Raw genomic sequence first — 14060 nt, 5'->3', positions numbered from 1 at the left:
AAGCAAACCAAACATTCCTCACTGTTTTCAGTCAACATTCTCACTGACAAAATCCAAAACAACTGAATACACAACCTGAAAGAAGGAAAATTTATTTGCTCACAGCTTTTGGAGATTTCAGAGTTTCAGTCCACGTCAGGCCAGGTCTATGGAACTCGGAGCATGGCAATAGGAAATAGAGAGAAAACAAGGGCTCTGCTTTCACATCAGGGAGGCCCAAAATCAAGAGAGAGAGTAAGGGACGGAGGGACTATATATAATCCCAAGACCACACCCACCTGCCTAGGTTGCCACTCAGTAAATCCATTATACTGGATTTTCCACTGATGAGATTACAACCTTCATGTCTTAATTACATCAACTGTGAACATTAATACATGAGCTCTTTAGGGGATGTTCTATATCTAACCATAACACTCTCCCAGCTGCGGCAATGTCTCTCTTCCTTCTCACGTCCACATCTTTTTGAAAGATGTATCTCTACTAACTGTGTTCACTGGAAAGGCCCCTGCTCTCTGCACTCCACTCCCAGCCTCCACCTGATCTCTTGATAGTGGTGACAGGGGCCCCGGTGACATCCTTACTACTAAATCCAGGCAGGGTGGGCCCTGACCCCTCCTATTTTCCTGAGAAACTTGTCCCTCAAGCTCAGAACTTCTTCCCCTTTGGCTCCTCAGCTCCTCGGCATCTCGGATAGGCTGCTCTTGCCAGGCCCTCTCCTGTGTCTCCACCCTACATACTCACCTTGGCTGATGTCCTCACTTCCTGTGGCTCCTGCTGCCTTCAGTGTGCCTGCAGCTGAAGTCTGCCTTCTCCTCCTGGCTGCTCACATGTGACCCCCAGATCTTGTCTTCAGCCTCTCTTCCCACTTCCCACTGTGCAATAGCCACAGAGGCCTTCTTGCAGCTCCTGCCTATTCCCGGTGCCCTCGGTGCCCTTCCTTCTGATCTGCACACCTGCCTCCCCAGCCACTCATCTCCAGGGGCCCCTCTACCTCTCTCTGACACATCGCCCTACTGAAAAACTCTGCATGCATTTTGTTTGTTTGTTTGCTTGCTTTTGTTTTTACTTTCAGTATTAGATATTGAACCCAAAGGCACTGTGTCTCTAAGCTACATCCCAGCCCTTTTTATGTTAGAGATAGGGTCTCACTAAGTAGCTCAGGCTGTCCTTGAACTTGCAATCCTCCTGCCTCAGCCTCCCGCATCATTGGGATTACAAGTGTGGACTGCCACTTCAAAGGAAGCATGTAGGGTAAGAGAGGAGAGAGTTTGGAGATAGAGGAGAGGCCGTAGCAAGAGTAACCCACCTGAGAGCTCTGAGTGGCATTTTTTATTTGCTTATTTACTTGATAGTTGTCTTTCTCCTCCACCTAAGGTTTCATTAAAACCTAAGCTTACTAGCATCTTGTTCAGGGCTAGCATATAGTAGTTGCTTAATAAATATTTGCTGAATCAATAAATGATGATTTCCAAATCTATATTTGACCTTAGTTCATACTTCTGCATTCTTGGTCCACATACCCACTAGTGGCATTCCTTGTGGCTGTCCAGGTGACATTGGCAGAACTGCCATATTCAGTGCTCTCTCCCCCTTCTCCCCTTTCTCTCCTTTCCCTCCTCTTCTTCTTCCTCCTTATTCTTCCCTCTCTCTTTATTCTCCATGACGCCCTCTGCCCCTTCTGTGCTCCCTGTCTTGGTGAATGACACCTCTCCCACCTGCCTCCCTCCCCATCTGTCCTACCCACCAAACACCTCTTGACCCGCTACTTCTTGCCACACCCACCTCATGGTCCAGACCACATGCTTCCTGCCCGCCCTACACCAGCAGCTTCCAGACGTCTCTCTCCATTATGTAACCAGAGTGATCTTCCAGAAGCCAGATATGATCCTTTACACCTTCCCGTCACAGCCGGTTCATAGTGTTCATTATTAAAGGGTAAGCTTCTTAACATGTCCTTCACAATCTGGCCCCTGGCTGTATCTCCAGCTTTCTCTTCCAGCAACATTGCCCTGTAACTCTGAAGTTATTACCAGCATAAGCTACTGCATCCCCTGAACAAGCTTTTTCCTCCTCACCTCAGGGAATTAGTGAGTGCTATTCCGGGTGCCTGAGACCCAGTCAGAAGAGGCCCCCTCCACCCATTCTGGCTTGCCCAGCTAGCTGCCCACCCAGACCACCTGGGGGAACCTCCCGCAGCAGGCTATCCCTGACCTCCAAGGGCAGTGAGTGCTTCTTTAGTATATCCCAGAACACCTACTGCCTGCCTCAGTTCTGACTCCCAGGAGTCTTGTCTACAACCCCTTAGAGCCAGTAATGCTGGTCTAAGTGGGTGAGGCCACTGAGCTGCCCAAGGCCACACAAGGCTTCATGTTATCACGGGAGTTTCTTGTCTTACTGAAACGCTGTGCTGATTTTTTTTTTTTTTACTACAACCAGACAGGTTTGATGTCTGTGTCCCATCCTGCCATACAACCACCATTTTTAGCCTAATTATTTGAGCTATTCCAGATCGCACTTGGCTGCTTCTTCCCATGCAAGCTGTCTGGCTGGATTGAGATTGTTTGTATTTATTTTCTATGATTTTATCACATTTAGTCACATTTGCCGTATAAAAATGGCAAAAAGCCTCCATGCTCCCAGAGCTGATGAGGATTTCCTCTTCTCTTTGATGTTAAAATCGTTCCGTGCGGGATGCACAAGGATGGGGTGCACACTGACCCTGCTTTAGAAAGATGAAAGCAGCAGAGCCTTGCTCTAATGACAAGCTCCAGAATGACAGTTAAGCCTTATTAGGGTCGAGTGACCTTTTGCAGAGTGTTGGAGTTTTCTAAATGAGCCACAGCATTGCGTTCTGGTTAATTTTTATAACTTTTTTTTAATAGGACACATTAGTGCTGTTATAAACCTTGTTAATTAAGCAATAATCTCAAATGCTCCCTCGCAGAGGGAGACATTCCCGGCAACTGCAGGTGATTAATAACTAGAGTCTAACAAAAGCCTTTTAATCAACCTGAGGGGCTGCTCAGCGCTGTTACCCCCAGGAAATGAGAGTGATTGGAATCGTGTAGGGCCCCTCTGAAAACTTTCCTCCATCCCCACTCTTTTCTTTCTATCTCTTCTCTGACTCCTGCTCGTGGCTCTGCGAGCCAACACAGTCACTCTCCTTCCTTCTGCTTCCTTCTCCTGACTTTGTTACTTTGCAGACAACTAGAGTTAGAGTGAGAGGACTCCCCTTAGGTTATCTGGTTTGACATCCCTGTTTCCTGCATAGTGAAACCGAGGTGCAGAGAAGTCCCCCTAGAGGCTGCACAGCATTCAGGTTAGAGCCACATCTGAGCACCCGAAGTGCTCACCGCAGTCTGTCTCCCTTTGAGTTCCAGCAAGGTCACCATGAGCATTTACTTACTCCTGGCCCTGGGCTAGACAGGGAAGGCCAGGTGTTCTAGTCTGTGGGAGAAGATGATGTGGCCACAGTTTTATCATATCACGGTCAGTGCTTCTACAAGAAACCCAAACAGATGTTGAGGCACAGTGTTGTAGGTAGAATGGAGTTTTCTAAACAGTGTATAGGTTCTAAGAAGGCTGAGTCTGGAAAATGAGCAGGACTTAGCTGAAGAGTGGAGCCCAGAGTCTTTGGGGCAGAGATGGGAGGACACTGATTTGTGGGGTAGCTTGGAATAGAAAAGGAATTGCAGATGCATATAGCAAACACAGGGCTAGAGAGGCAGAGCCCCGCCTTCTTACCTCTCAGTCACATGGGAAGGCCAGGACAAGATGAACTGAGGACTGAGGATGATCAGGAAACAGTGGAGCTTAAGGAAGAGCATTTAAAGGCAGTTCTGAGCAAAACCCTTCTCACTGGGGAGGAAAGGGTGGTCCAGGGAAAGGTCACCCATAGGGCATGCACCTGGTGCACCCCAGCGTGAATGGTAGCAGGGGGCAGGTGAGGTCCTCGCTCAGGAAGGGAAAAGTGGGGGGGCAGCTGGGATCTGCCCCCTTCTGACCCCTTCTTCAGGCCTCAGTCTTCTCACATATGAGTAGAGAGGTTAGCTAAAAGCTGGTCTTTATGATCCCCCCTGGTGTTAACACTGTGTCTCAGAAGAGTACCTGCTCTGGGCTGGCTTGGTAAAGACCAGATTTGGCTTATCCTCTCTCCATTGCAGTTCTTTAAGAGTGGATTTTCATTCCTGTTTTATAGGTGAAGAAACTCAATCTCAAAAATGTTAAGATATTGTTTTCATTAGTATGTACCCTACCCATGACCCAGTTCTCATATGTCCTCTCTGCCCCCCACCAAAAGCATTCAGTGAATGAAGTATATTCACTCAATCTTGCCTCTTTGCCAAACACTTAAGCCAAGCTCTGGGAATTAACAGATGCGTATATTTCCTACAGTATTTCTTACAGTTTGAAAAAGTCTTGTAAAATGCTACCCCACATACTTTGTGGCATCCAGAAGAAAGTTACTCCAAAGTTTGTTATCTTTACCTATGAGGTGAGATGTTTAGGGTGACGATTTGTAGCAGGTCCCCAAACTAGAGGGCTGGCTGCAAATCAGCCTGCATTGGAGCTCTGGCCTTGTCTGGCTCTGGCTCTTTGTTTCTTGGTAGCAAATGGTGAACTCAGCATGAGAGTAGCCATCCTGGGCCTCATTAGTGATCACCACAAGGAGAGTCCACTTCATACCCACCAGGTCGTAAAACCTTAATAATGTGACAGTGTCAAGTGCTGCTAAAGATATGGGGCAACCAGTGCTTAGATGCATTACTGTTTAGAGCGTTAGTCAGCTCAACTACTTTGGAAAACAATTTACTGTGCATCACCCAGCAAAGTTGAGCATGCACACAACCCGACATCCAGTAATTCCATGCCTGGGCTGTAACTTGCACATATGCCCCTAAGACATGTGCCAGGGTATTTGTAATTGCAAAACCAAGTATCCATGGACAATCAAATGGATAAACCAGCTGGGTGTGGTGACACACACCTGTAATCCCAATACTTGGGAGGCTGAGAAAGGAGGATTTCAGTTTCAAGGCCACCCTCAGCAACATAGTGAACCATGGCTCAATATAAAAACTAAAATAGGGCTGGGAGTATAGCTCAGAGATAAAATGCCCCTGAGTTCAATCTTCAGTACCACCAAAATAAAAAAAAAGATAGCAAAGCATAATATAGTCATACAATAGAACATTACTCATCAACAAAAATGAATGACCCGTAGCCCTTTACTCAAACATGAATAATCTCACATCTATAACACTGAGTAAAAAAGCAACTCAGAAGGTGGGCATACTTACTACAAAGGCTAAAAATAGGAAAATAATGTTATTTGAGTATGTATATATTAATAGATAAAAGAACATAAATTCAGGAAAGTATTTACCTCTGATGAAGGAAATTAAAAGAGAGAGTTGGGGGGCTTCCGTGGGTTTCAGAGGGATTAGTAATTTTCTGTTAAACTAGGGGGTGGAAACATAGATGTGTTATCATTATTTTAAAAGTATAAATGTACTGAGTATACTTATTCTTCTAAGCACATTTTATGGTGAAATTTTTTAAATATAGCTATGCAAGATCTATGAATTAGTATCTAGGAAGTATTTTAGAAAATGCCCCCCAATAGATTTGTTCTTGAATTCACATTAACCCTTGGCCCTCTTGTTCCTTCTCTCCACCTAGAGTGTTTGTATGACAGAATAGCACAAGAAACTGTGGATGAAACTGAAATTGCACAGAGACTCTCCAAAGTCAACAAGTACATCTGTGAAAAGATCATGGATATCAATAAATCTTGTAAAAACGAAGAACGAAGGGAAGCAAAATACAATTTGCAATAAACTTTGGATTTTTCATAAAGCCTTCGCGTCTTCCTTGCAGGCCGTGTGATTCGCGGGCGATGGTGCCATCCACATCAGACCCCGGCACGCACACTGGGCAGGGAGCCAGCAGGGTTTGGGGGTCAGCAGCTCATTCTAAACTGGGACTTTCTACTCCAGAGAAGGCAGATGTGCTGAGAAAAGGGCTGCTGCCTGGCGCCGTAGGTGTGGCTGCGAGGGCTGGGAGACACTGTCGGGCAGTGCAGCTGCCTGTCACTTGCCTGGGATTCGAACTGATATTTTTACCATCCAAGGACTTCTATCTGTTTCTCTATTTTGTTCTATAATAAAATTTCATTAATTCTTGATGTAGACAATGATTATCCTCATTTATTTAGGATATTAAGTGTATAGCGTGGAGGGAGGGGACTGATGTCTCGTGCCTGGAATGTCAAAGAAGAAACCTTCAGTGTGAAGGAGAAAAAAACTCAAATGATGTGGTTGGCATCTACAGCTCTGAAGGGCTGTCTCCAAAGCAAACTACTTTCTCTAAGTTCAAAGAACGAGTCTTGGACCATCACCTTTCTCAAAATGAACTGAGATTTGGCTTCCCTGATAACTCGAACCACTCTTTGCAAAGACAGGGATGGGAGGTGATGATGGTTGATGTGGTACAGGGTGGGGTTCAGGAAGCAGGGGCGGTGCACCTGCTATCAGTTCATTCACCTGATCTTTTCTCTCAAATGGTCTTTCAGGTTACATGATTTTTTACCTCATTCTTCACCCAGTTACTGAGTCTCCAAGCTGTCTGGCACACCTTTTGGCAAACCACGCTCGATCTTTCTGTTGATTTGCATGTTCCTCTCGGTCATGCTCATAAAATAAGCATGGTATTTTGGAAAGGGCAAGGGCTCAGGACAGAGGCTTCTCGGTTCCTAGCCTAGTTGCCCTGCTTGCTTTAGGCTTAATGTAACCTCTGCTTTTCCATTTTTCTGTTTCATAAGATAAGATTTAACTTGCAGAGTTGCTATAAGGATTAAAGAAAACATATATAAAGTGTTGAATAAATGTTGGCAATTATTATTTTCTTTCCTTTATTGTGGTACCGGGGATGGAACCCAGGGCCATTCTACCACTGAGCTACACCCCCAGCCCTATTTTATTCTTTTATTTTGAAACAAGGTCTCACTAAGCAGCAGAGGCTGGCTGCAAACCTCCAGTCCTCCTGTCTCTGCCTCCCAAGCACTGGGATTACAAGCGTGTGCTGCCACACCCAGAGATTATCTTCATTTCTGATTGTTGGCTTTGAATCATTGGTTAGAAAATGTTGGCCTCTAATTTTTCTAATGGTTTAATCCTCTAACTGGTGGTCTGTAAGCAAAGCTCAGTTTTACTGGAGTAAATAGGGGGAAGTAACTGCCACTTTGAGAACTTTTATTTTAATAAATTAAACAATGCTTTGTCATGGGAACTATTATATGCTCACTGGCAGGATGCACCGATGAGAACGTCCTCTTACGGTATCTGGCTAGGTCTCTACAGACTAGCAGTGTGATCTTATACCAATCACTTCTCACAGTCCTTAGTAGCATAATGATGAATATAATGCATGCTTTACAGGCTGTATCAACAAGCAGCAGCAACAACAACAACAACAACAACAACAACAACAACAACAACAGAGTATTACCAGGACCTGTCTAAGTGTTTAACTTAGCATAGGTTAATTTGTTTCATAAGATAAGTAAAATTCCTTATATTTAGTAGGTGTTCAGTCAATTTTGTTAAGATGTACTCATTTCTATAGCATGGGCAGCTTGGGCGTGAGTAGCGTGGGGCACTTGAGAGACTGGGAAAGAAATGTGCATCGTTGGGCTCATCCTCCTTTCTCCCTGAGCATGCTAAAAATACAAACACCCACGGGCTCTGCAAGCCCTTCATAGACTAAGACACATGGATCCTGCTTTATCAGTTCTTTGAGATTAGTAGGGAAAATAGTTGTGGAAGTATTTGTCATGATGAATGTGAAAGTGCTTTGTGTATTGCATGATGCATATGTTGGGAACAGAACAGGCCTGTGAAAGACTGGGGGATCTGGGCCAAGTCCACATTTCACCACTTCTAGGCAAGTCACCTGACCTCTGGAAAGATCCCCAACTCAAGGTGGTTGCAGAGAGTAATCCAAGTAAAGGGCTCTGTAAATTACAAAGACATTCAGGTGTCTGTTATCCTGAGCATATAAGGTAAATTACAAAGACATTCAGGTGTCCCGAGCATATAAGCCAGGATAAATCATAAGCAAACGTGGCAAAGAAACATTCTTGTAAAAGCCAATTCTGATGGGGATTGGGAGATTTTACCCGCTAGTTAGACTGAGATGGTTCTGAGCCCCTGGCATATGTCTGCCACCCAGCACTGTGATATAAGGACAAGACCACTGTTCTGAACCCCAATATGAATGAAGAACAGGCCTTGGAAAAGCTAAAGGATGGCTTACTGTAGGTCCAGGAGCTGTTAGTGATGAACTGAATCAGAACCCAGGTCTGTGCCAAACCTGTCCCTTAACCCCATGCTTGAAAGACAAGCGAGAAGTCGTGATCTGGCTAGCCACAGGATCTCAGGGTGTGTTTGGAGTGACCCAACCTAAATAGTCATGTGGAGGAATTAGGAATAGTAGTATCATTTGTAAGCATTTATTATATTCAAACACATACACAAAATTCAAAGTTATTATGTGTACCAGGGTGTTTGCCAGACTTACCCAATCTCAAGAATTTGGGGAGCTGCTTAAAATATACTCTTGGGCTTTGGCCTGGAGAGCCTGGTTTGGAAGATCTGGGGTAAAGCCAGAAACATGTTCTTTGACACAAGTACTACTTTTGAAAAGTACCAGTTTAGTAGAATTCATTAGAAAATCTGCTTTGATGAAGGAATAACAACAGCAAAACAAAAACAACAAAAAACAAAAAAACCTCATGGCCCTTCTAAAGTGCCTGAGGATATTTGAAATTGAGAATAAATGTCTGCTTTAGTAACTGGAGACCTGCCCTGAAACCTTGTTTATAGTTGTTCTCTATGCTCACCGAATGAATTTTAGTTGGACTTGAGCAGGTGACTCTGTCTAGGCACCAATGATCTTCCCCTCGCTCTTCTGCTCAGCGTCTTCTGATTCCCGCAGCAGGCCAGTGAGTCATGGAAGACAGGGTGCTCCACACTGAACTGGCAGAACCTGAATTGATGAAGGCTGGGCGCCGCCTTCGAAAGCCCTGACAGTGACTTCTCTGTTATCAGATGAAACAAAAAGATGGGGCTTGATTTTCTTCCCTAGCCGAGGAATCGTGTGTTGCTGACTGTTATGTGCCTCTCGGTTTCTTGTATGCATTTCTAAACTTGGACACTTTTTAATTACAAAAATATAAAAACCATATTATGGAAATTTGGGGAAAATACCTCCAGGTTACACTGATGAAAGTATTGTGATATATTAACTCATCTAGTCTTTTTTAGGGGTGTAAATACCTATTTTATATACCTGTGATCCTAACATGTGATTAGCTTTGTACCCTTCCCCACTCATTTAACACGTTCCCATGTTGCTCCACTGCATCCATAACCATCAATTCTAACACCCACAGAGTGGACAAAGCTACCACTGAGTCAGCTACCAGGTCAGCTGTCCATGCCCTCCAGGTGGGGCCAACCCTCAGATCCTGCAGGGCCTCCCACCCACTCATCGAGTGCCGTGGTACAGTAGCTTGAGTTGCTAGATGTTCCAGTTCGCTTCCTATCTCTAGCACCTACTACCTTCCTTGAGTTAAGTTACTTCATCGTTAACTGGCTTCTTCATTTGCAAAGTGGAGAAATAATGTGTAGCTGAGGGGCTGTTAGAGGACTGAGAATGTGATTCAGGTGCCCAGCAAAAGGGGAGGAATGGCTGTAGGTGTTAATGCTGGAGTTCCTCTCCTCCCTTGCCCTCTCCCGCATGGCTCACCTCTCACCTGCATGTGTGCCCATTCTGTCTCTTGCCTGCTGACCTTCCATGCAGTGACCTTGGCTTTCAAACCTACTTCAGCTCTCGAGAAGCCCTATGTTAGTCCACAGCTCTAGGGACCTGGGGCCGTCTGTGTTCATGCTGACTAGCCTCACTTAATAAATAAAACTCAGATGGAGATGTTTGTGTTGCAGGCCTCCCCTTTATACTTTGTATTGTTTTCTTAGGGTGGTTTCACCTCATTCAAAAGGAATGACACTTCTATTTCTTTCTGTCTATGACGGTTGTGACTGCTTTTTAACAACTGGTAAAAAAAAAAATAGTGCCTCGTTATATTTTCTTTGATTATTATCAAGACCGTAAATTTCTCTAGCTTATGGTTTCTCTTCTAGAGAAAAGAAAAACTTCTTTAAAACCTGTAAGCATTTCCAGCTGACTCCATTTCATTCTCTGTATATATTTTCCCCGTGAACTCCTCTACCTTGGGCATATAATTTTTGCTTTTATGTCTACAAATAGAAGCAGTAGCAGATATTTTTACCATTTCTTTTGATGGTCTTGACTGGTTTCTGCAAGGCAGCTCCATAAGCTCATGAAGCCTGAGAGTCAAAAGTGAACTTGGAGGTTTCATACTTTGATGTTCTCCCCTCTGAAACAAGGGGCCTTGTTCACCCATCTACAGACACGACACTCATCTTTCTAGCCAACTGTTCATCCAGCTATTGCCATCACTAAATGTTCTGCTGAACTAAAACCCAGTTCCCTGAGATTTCCAAATTAATTTGCATTCTTCCCTCAGAAGTCATGCAGAGTCCTAGCCTTTGGTGGAGCTGATGGTGGCTATCGCCGCTCTTCACCAACTAATGCACCGCTCAGTTCTGTTTCACATTGTCGCACAAGAGGGAAGCTACACTAGGAAGAGTGGGCCCCTGGGTTTAGACAGCTCTGTGGTCAAGTCCTGATTATTGATATGTGACCTTGAACACGATTTTTACCTGTCTTGGCTTCTTATTTTCTTATGTTTGAAGTGGGAATAGTAATACCAGCCTCACCAGACTGTATCAAGGTTACAGAAGAGGAGTAAGCTGTAGGTATTCGATGTCTTGGTTCCCTGATCCTAAGAACTCTGATCATCCCAGTTGCTATTTTAAGAGTGTGTCCCCTCTGTACTTGAGAGGCTGAGGCAGGAGAATTGCAGGTTTGTGGCTAGCCTCAGTTACTTGTGAGACCCTCTGCAACTCAGTGAGACCCTGTTTCAAATAAAATAATTTTTAAAAATGGGGCCGGGGGTATAGCTCAGAGGTAGAATGCTCCTGAGTTCAATCCCCAGTACTGCAAAAAAAAAAAAAATAAGAATGTGCCCTCAAAGATGGGTCTCAGGACTGGACACTGGACCCCAGGGAGAGTCTGATGGGCAGGATGTCACTGTTCACTCTTGGACTTTGAATTCACAGCTTTAGCAATAGGACTGTCTCCTATTGCATCAGTAAGGTTCAATAAGGTAAGATTGATGGCATGTGGTAAGGGGAACATCACTAAGCCCACTCCTGCTCCCTGTTGAGGGCCAGGCAATACTTGTCCCTTTAGTTTACTGTGTTGTGAAAGAGCATGGATTTGGAGCCAGAAAAATTCACTGAATTCAAATTCTGACTTCACTATTTACTTAATCTTAGAAGAAATCGGGCAAGATCTGTAGTCTTTCAGCCCATCACCTTGTCCTCTTGCAGTCGTCTGGTGATTATGCCAGCCTGCCCCGTCCTGGGCCAACAGCCGCAGCCTCCAGGAACTGTGGGGTCTCTTGGTTTCCTTTTTTCACCTTAACAGCTTTTTAGTCCCACCCCTACGCCTACTGTGTGAATTTTTTGAGTATATTTCTTAAGTGAAATACAGGACTCTGTATTCATCCCTGTTACACTGCATCTTGTTGGTTGTAACCCAACATTCCAGTGGGTTGAGATCTCCTTTTCCATTTTTGTTTAAATTACAAAAGAAAATTTGAAGAATGCCAAGACCTAAAAAGAAAATCCAAATCATAATCCCCATAGCAAGCTCACGTGCACGGTCACTCCTGAGAGGCCCTCGGTCAGGCCAGGACCCGCAGCCTTCTGTGCCACCTGCGTCCCTGTTCATCTAACACCAGATGTGAAAGTGTGCAAACATTTCCCCTTCTGCTGCCTGGTTCTCACAGCTATCATTTTAATACCTTTGCCCGCATTGAGTCAAGATCAACTCCTTATCTCTCCACTGTACGTTCTGTTGTCTCTACTTTCTTGCTGTTAGAAAAATGCTGCCTGTGTGATCATTTATGATTGTTTTCCTTATGTCTTTTCAGAGTCAATTCCCAGGAGGGAGCTAACTGGGTTAAAGGGCGAGGACATTTTTATAGTCTTTGCCCCGTGTCGTTATGTTGCTTTGCTGCAGGTTAAGCCATTTCTCAGCCAGCGTCCACGTGCAAGTACCATTTTTAAAAGCTTGGCAAATTAGATTTCCATACAGACACACTTCCCCAGTTCCTTCCTATACGAATCTTCTGTGCATACATTTGGGCATGTGAGAGATGCTTTTGGAAATTTATTCTATGATATGCTTTTCCTCCAAGTCTTATATTACATAAATATGATCCCATGTATCTTTATCAAGTTTCCTATAATAATGTCTAGTGAAGTAAAGAGCCATCTTAGAGATCCCTCTTCTCTTCACTAATTAGCATTCTTTCAGCTGAAATACGCTAGTAGCCGGGACTCTTCTACCTAGCTGTAGTCAGGGCAGGGGTCTGAGATGTGGGATTTGAGCTAATGGCTGGAGGATATGGATGGCTGTGTGATTTGTTGCTAGCTTGTGCCAAGCACTTTGCCAGACACTGCTGCTCTTGTCAGAACAGGGACTTACACGTCCAGTGTGCTTTCAAACAGGACTCTGCTTGTTTGAGGCCAGCCTCAGAAATTTGGTGAGACCCTCAGCAACTTAGCAAGATCTCATTTCAAGATGAAAAGGGAAGCCGGGCGTGGTGGTGCACGCTTGTAATCCCCACACTTGTAATCCCCGCGCTTGGGAGGCGAAGACAGGATTGTGCAGGTTCGAAGCCAGCCTCACTGGTTTAAGAGACCCTGTTTCCAAATAAAAATATAAAATAGGTCTGGGAGTGTAGCCTGAAGGTAGAAAGGTTTCCAGGAACCCCAGTACCACCAAAAAAAAAAAAAAAGAAAAAGAAAAAGAAAAAAGAGAGAAAAAGAAAAGAAAGAAAAGGGAAGCCAGGCATAGTGGCCCATTCTTGTAATCCCAGCATTCCAAAAGCTGAGACAGGATTGGGGTTCCTGGACAGCCTCAGCTACTTAGTGAGGCCCTTTGAAACTCAGTAAGACCCTGCTTCAAAATTAAGAATAAAAAAATAGGGCAGGGGGTGTAGCTCAGAGGTCGAATTACCCTGGGTTCCATCCCCAGACCCGCAAAAAGAAAGAAAGAAAGAAAGAAAGAAAGAAAGAAAGAAAGAAAGAAAGAAAGGAGAGGGCTAGGGCTGTGGCATGGAGGTAGAATGCACCCTCCCCTCCCTTCAATGCCTAGTATCTCTCTCTGTCTCTCTCTCTGGCAGGATGGAATGGGGAAGAAAATAAACAGTAAACATAATAAGGAAAATTATAGAAGCTGATAAATACCAGGAAAAAAATAAAATGTAGGGTGGGGAGCGGCAGATTGAGAGGATGTGGTGGGGGCCAGAGGCACTGAGAAGTGAGGTTTGAACAGACTAGAAGGAGGGGAGGGAGTCAGGGGGCCGGAGCCTGCATGAGACTGCACAGGACCTGCAGCACGCAGGAAGGGCAGGGCATTCAATACAGCCCATCCACCTAGTGTCTTAGTTTCACTCCAAGGTGAGGGAGCCCAGGAAAGAGGAGGGAAGGAGAGAGGGTTAATTTTAATTGATACTTGCACATGTTTTGCTTGTAACAACAAGCAAGGATAGATGATAGCATAAAAGAAGCATATTCACAAAGAAAAAGAAACAGGAGACTTCAGCAACATGCTTGGAGCAGTGCATGGCTGCACCTGCCCCTTCCTTCTGCCCGCTGTGGAGGCCTCTCCGGGTCCTCTGGGGGAAAGTCTACTGAGTCCTGGCTGGGGACAGGTTGGGGGCTCGGGGTCAGGCTGTCCTAGGTTTGAATTCAGGCTCCATCTCTTTTTAGGTCTCATTCCTTGAACTTTGATTTTCTCATCAGAAAAATGAAGATAGGGCATAATTCTGTAGTATTGTT

The 14060-nt window shown here is 44.7% G+C and overlaps 2 protein-coding genes across 2 annotated transcripts in view; both read left to right on the top strand.

Annotated features, from left to right (window-relative positions):
- BEND5 (BEN domain containing 5) overlaps positions 1-5843 on the top strand; it is a gene marked incomplete at both ends in the record, with an annotated part of 47544 nt that extends 41701 nt beyond the window's left edge. Inside the window, one exon of the mRNA XM_080693483.1 lies at positions 5686-5843. Within this exon, the coding sequence (XP_080549609.1) occupies positions 5686-5843 (158 nt within the window). The remainder of the gene's footprint in view (positions 1-5685) is intronic.
- The window catches only part of AGBL4 (AGBL carboxypeptidase 4), a gene marked incomplete at both ends in the record, with an annotated part of 1136473 nt that overhangs the window by 948353 nt on the left and 174060 nt on the right, over positions 1-14060 (top strand).

This window comes from Muscardinus avellanarius (assembly GCF_963383645.1).
Source record: "Muscardinus avellanarius genome assembly, chromosome: 3".
Taxonomy (NCBI): domain Eukaryota; kingdom Metazoa; phylum Chordata; class Mammalia; order Rodentia; family Gliridae; genus Muscardinus; species Muscardinus avellanarius.
The sequence above is the reverse complement of the archived record's forward strand: the minus strand, read 5'-3'. Positions and strand labels throughout refer to the sequence as shown.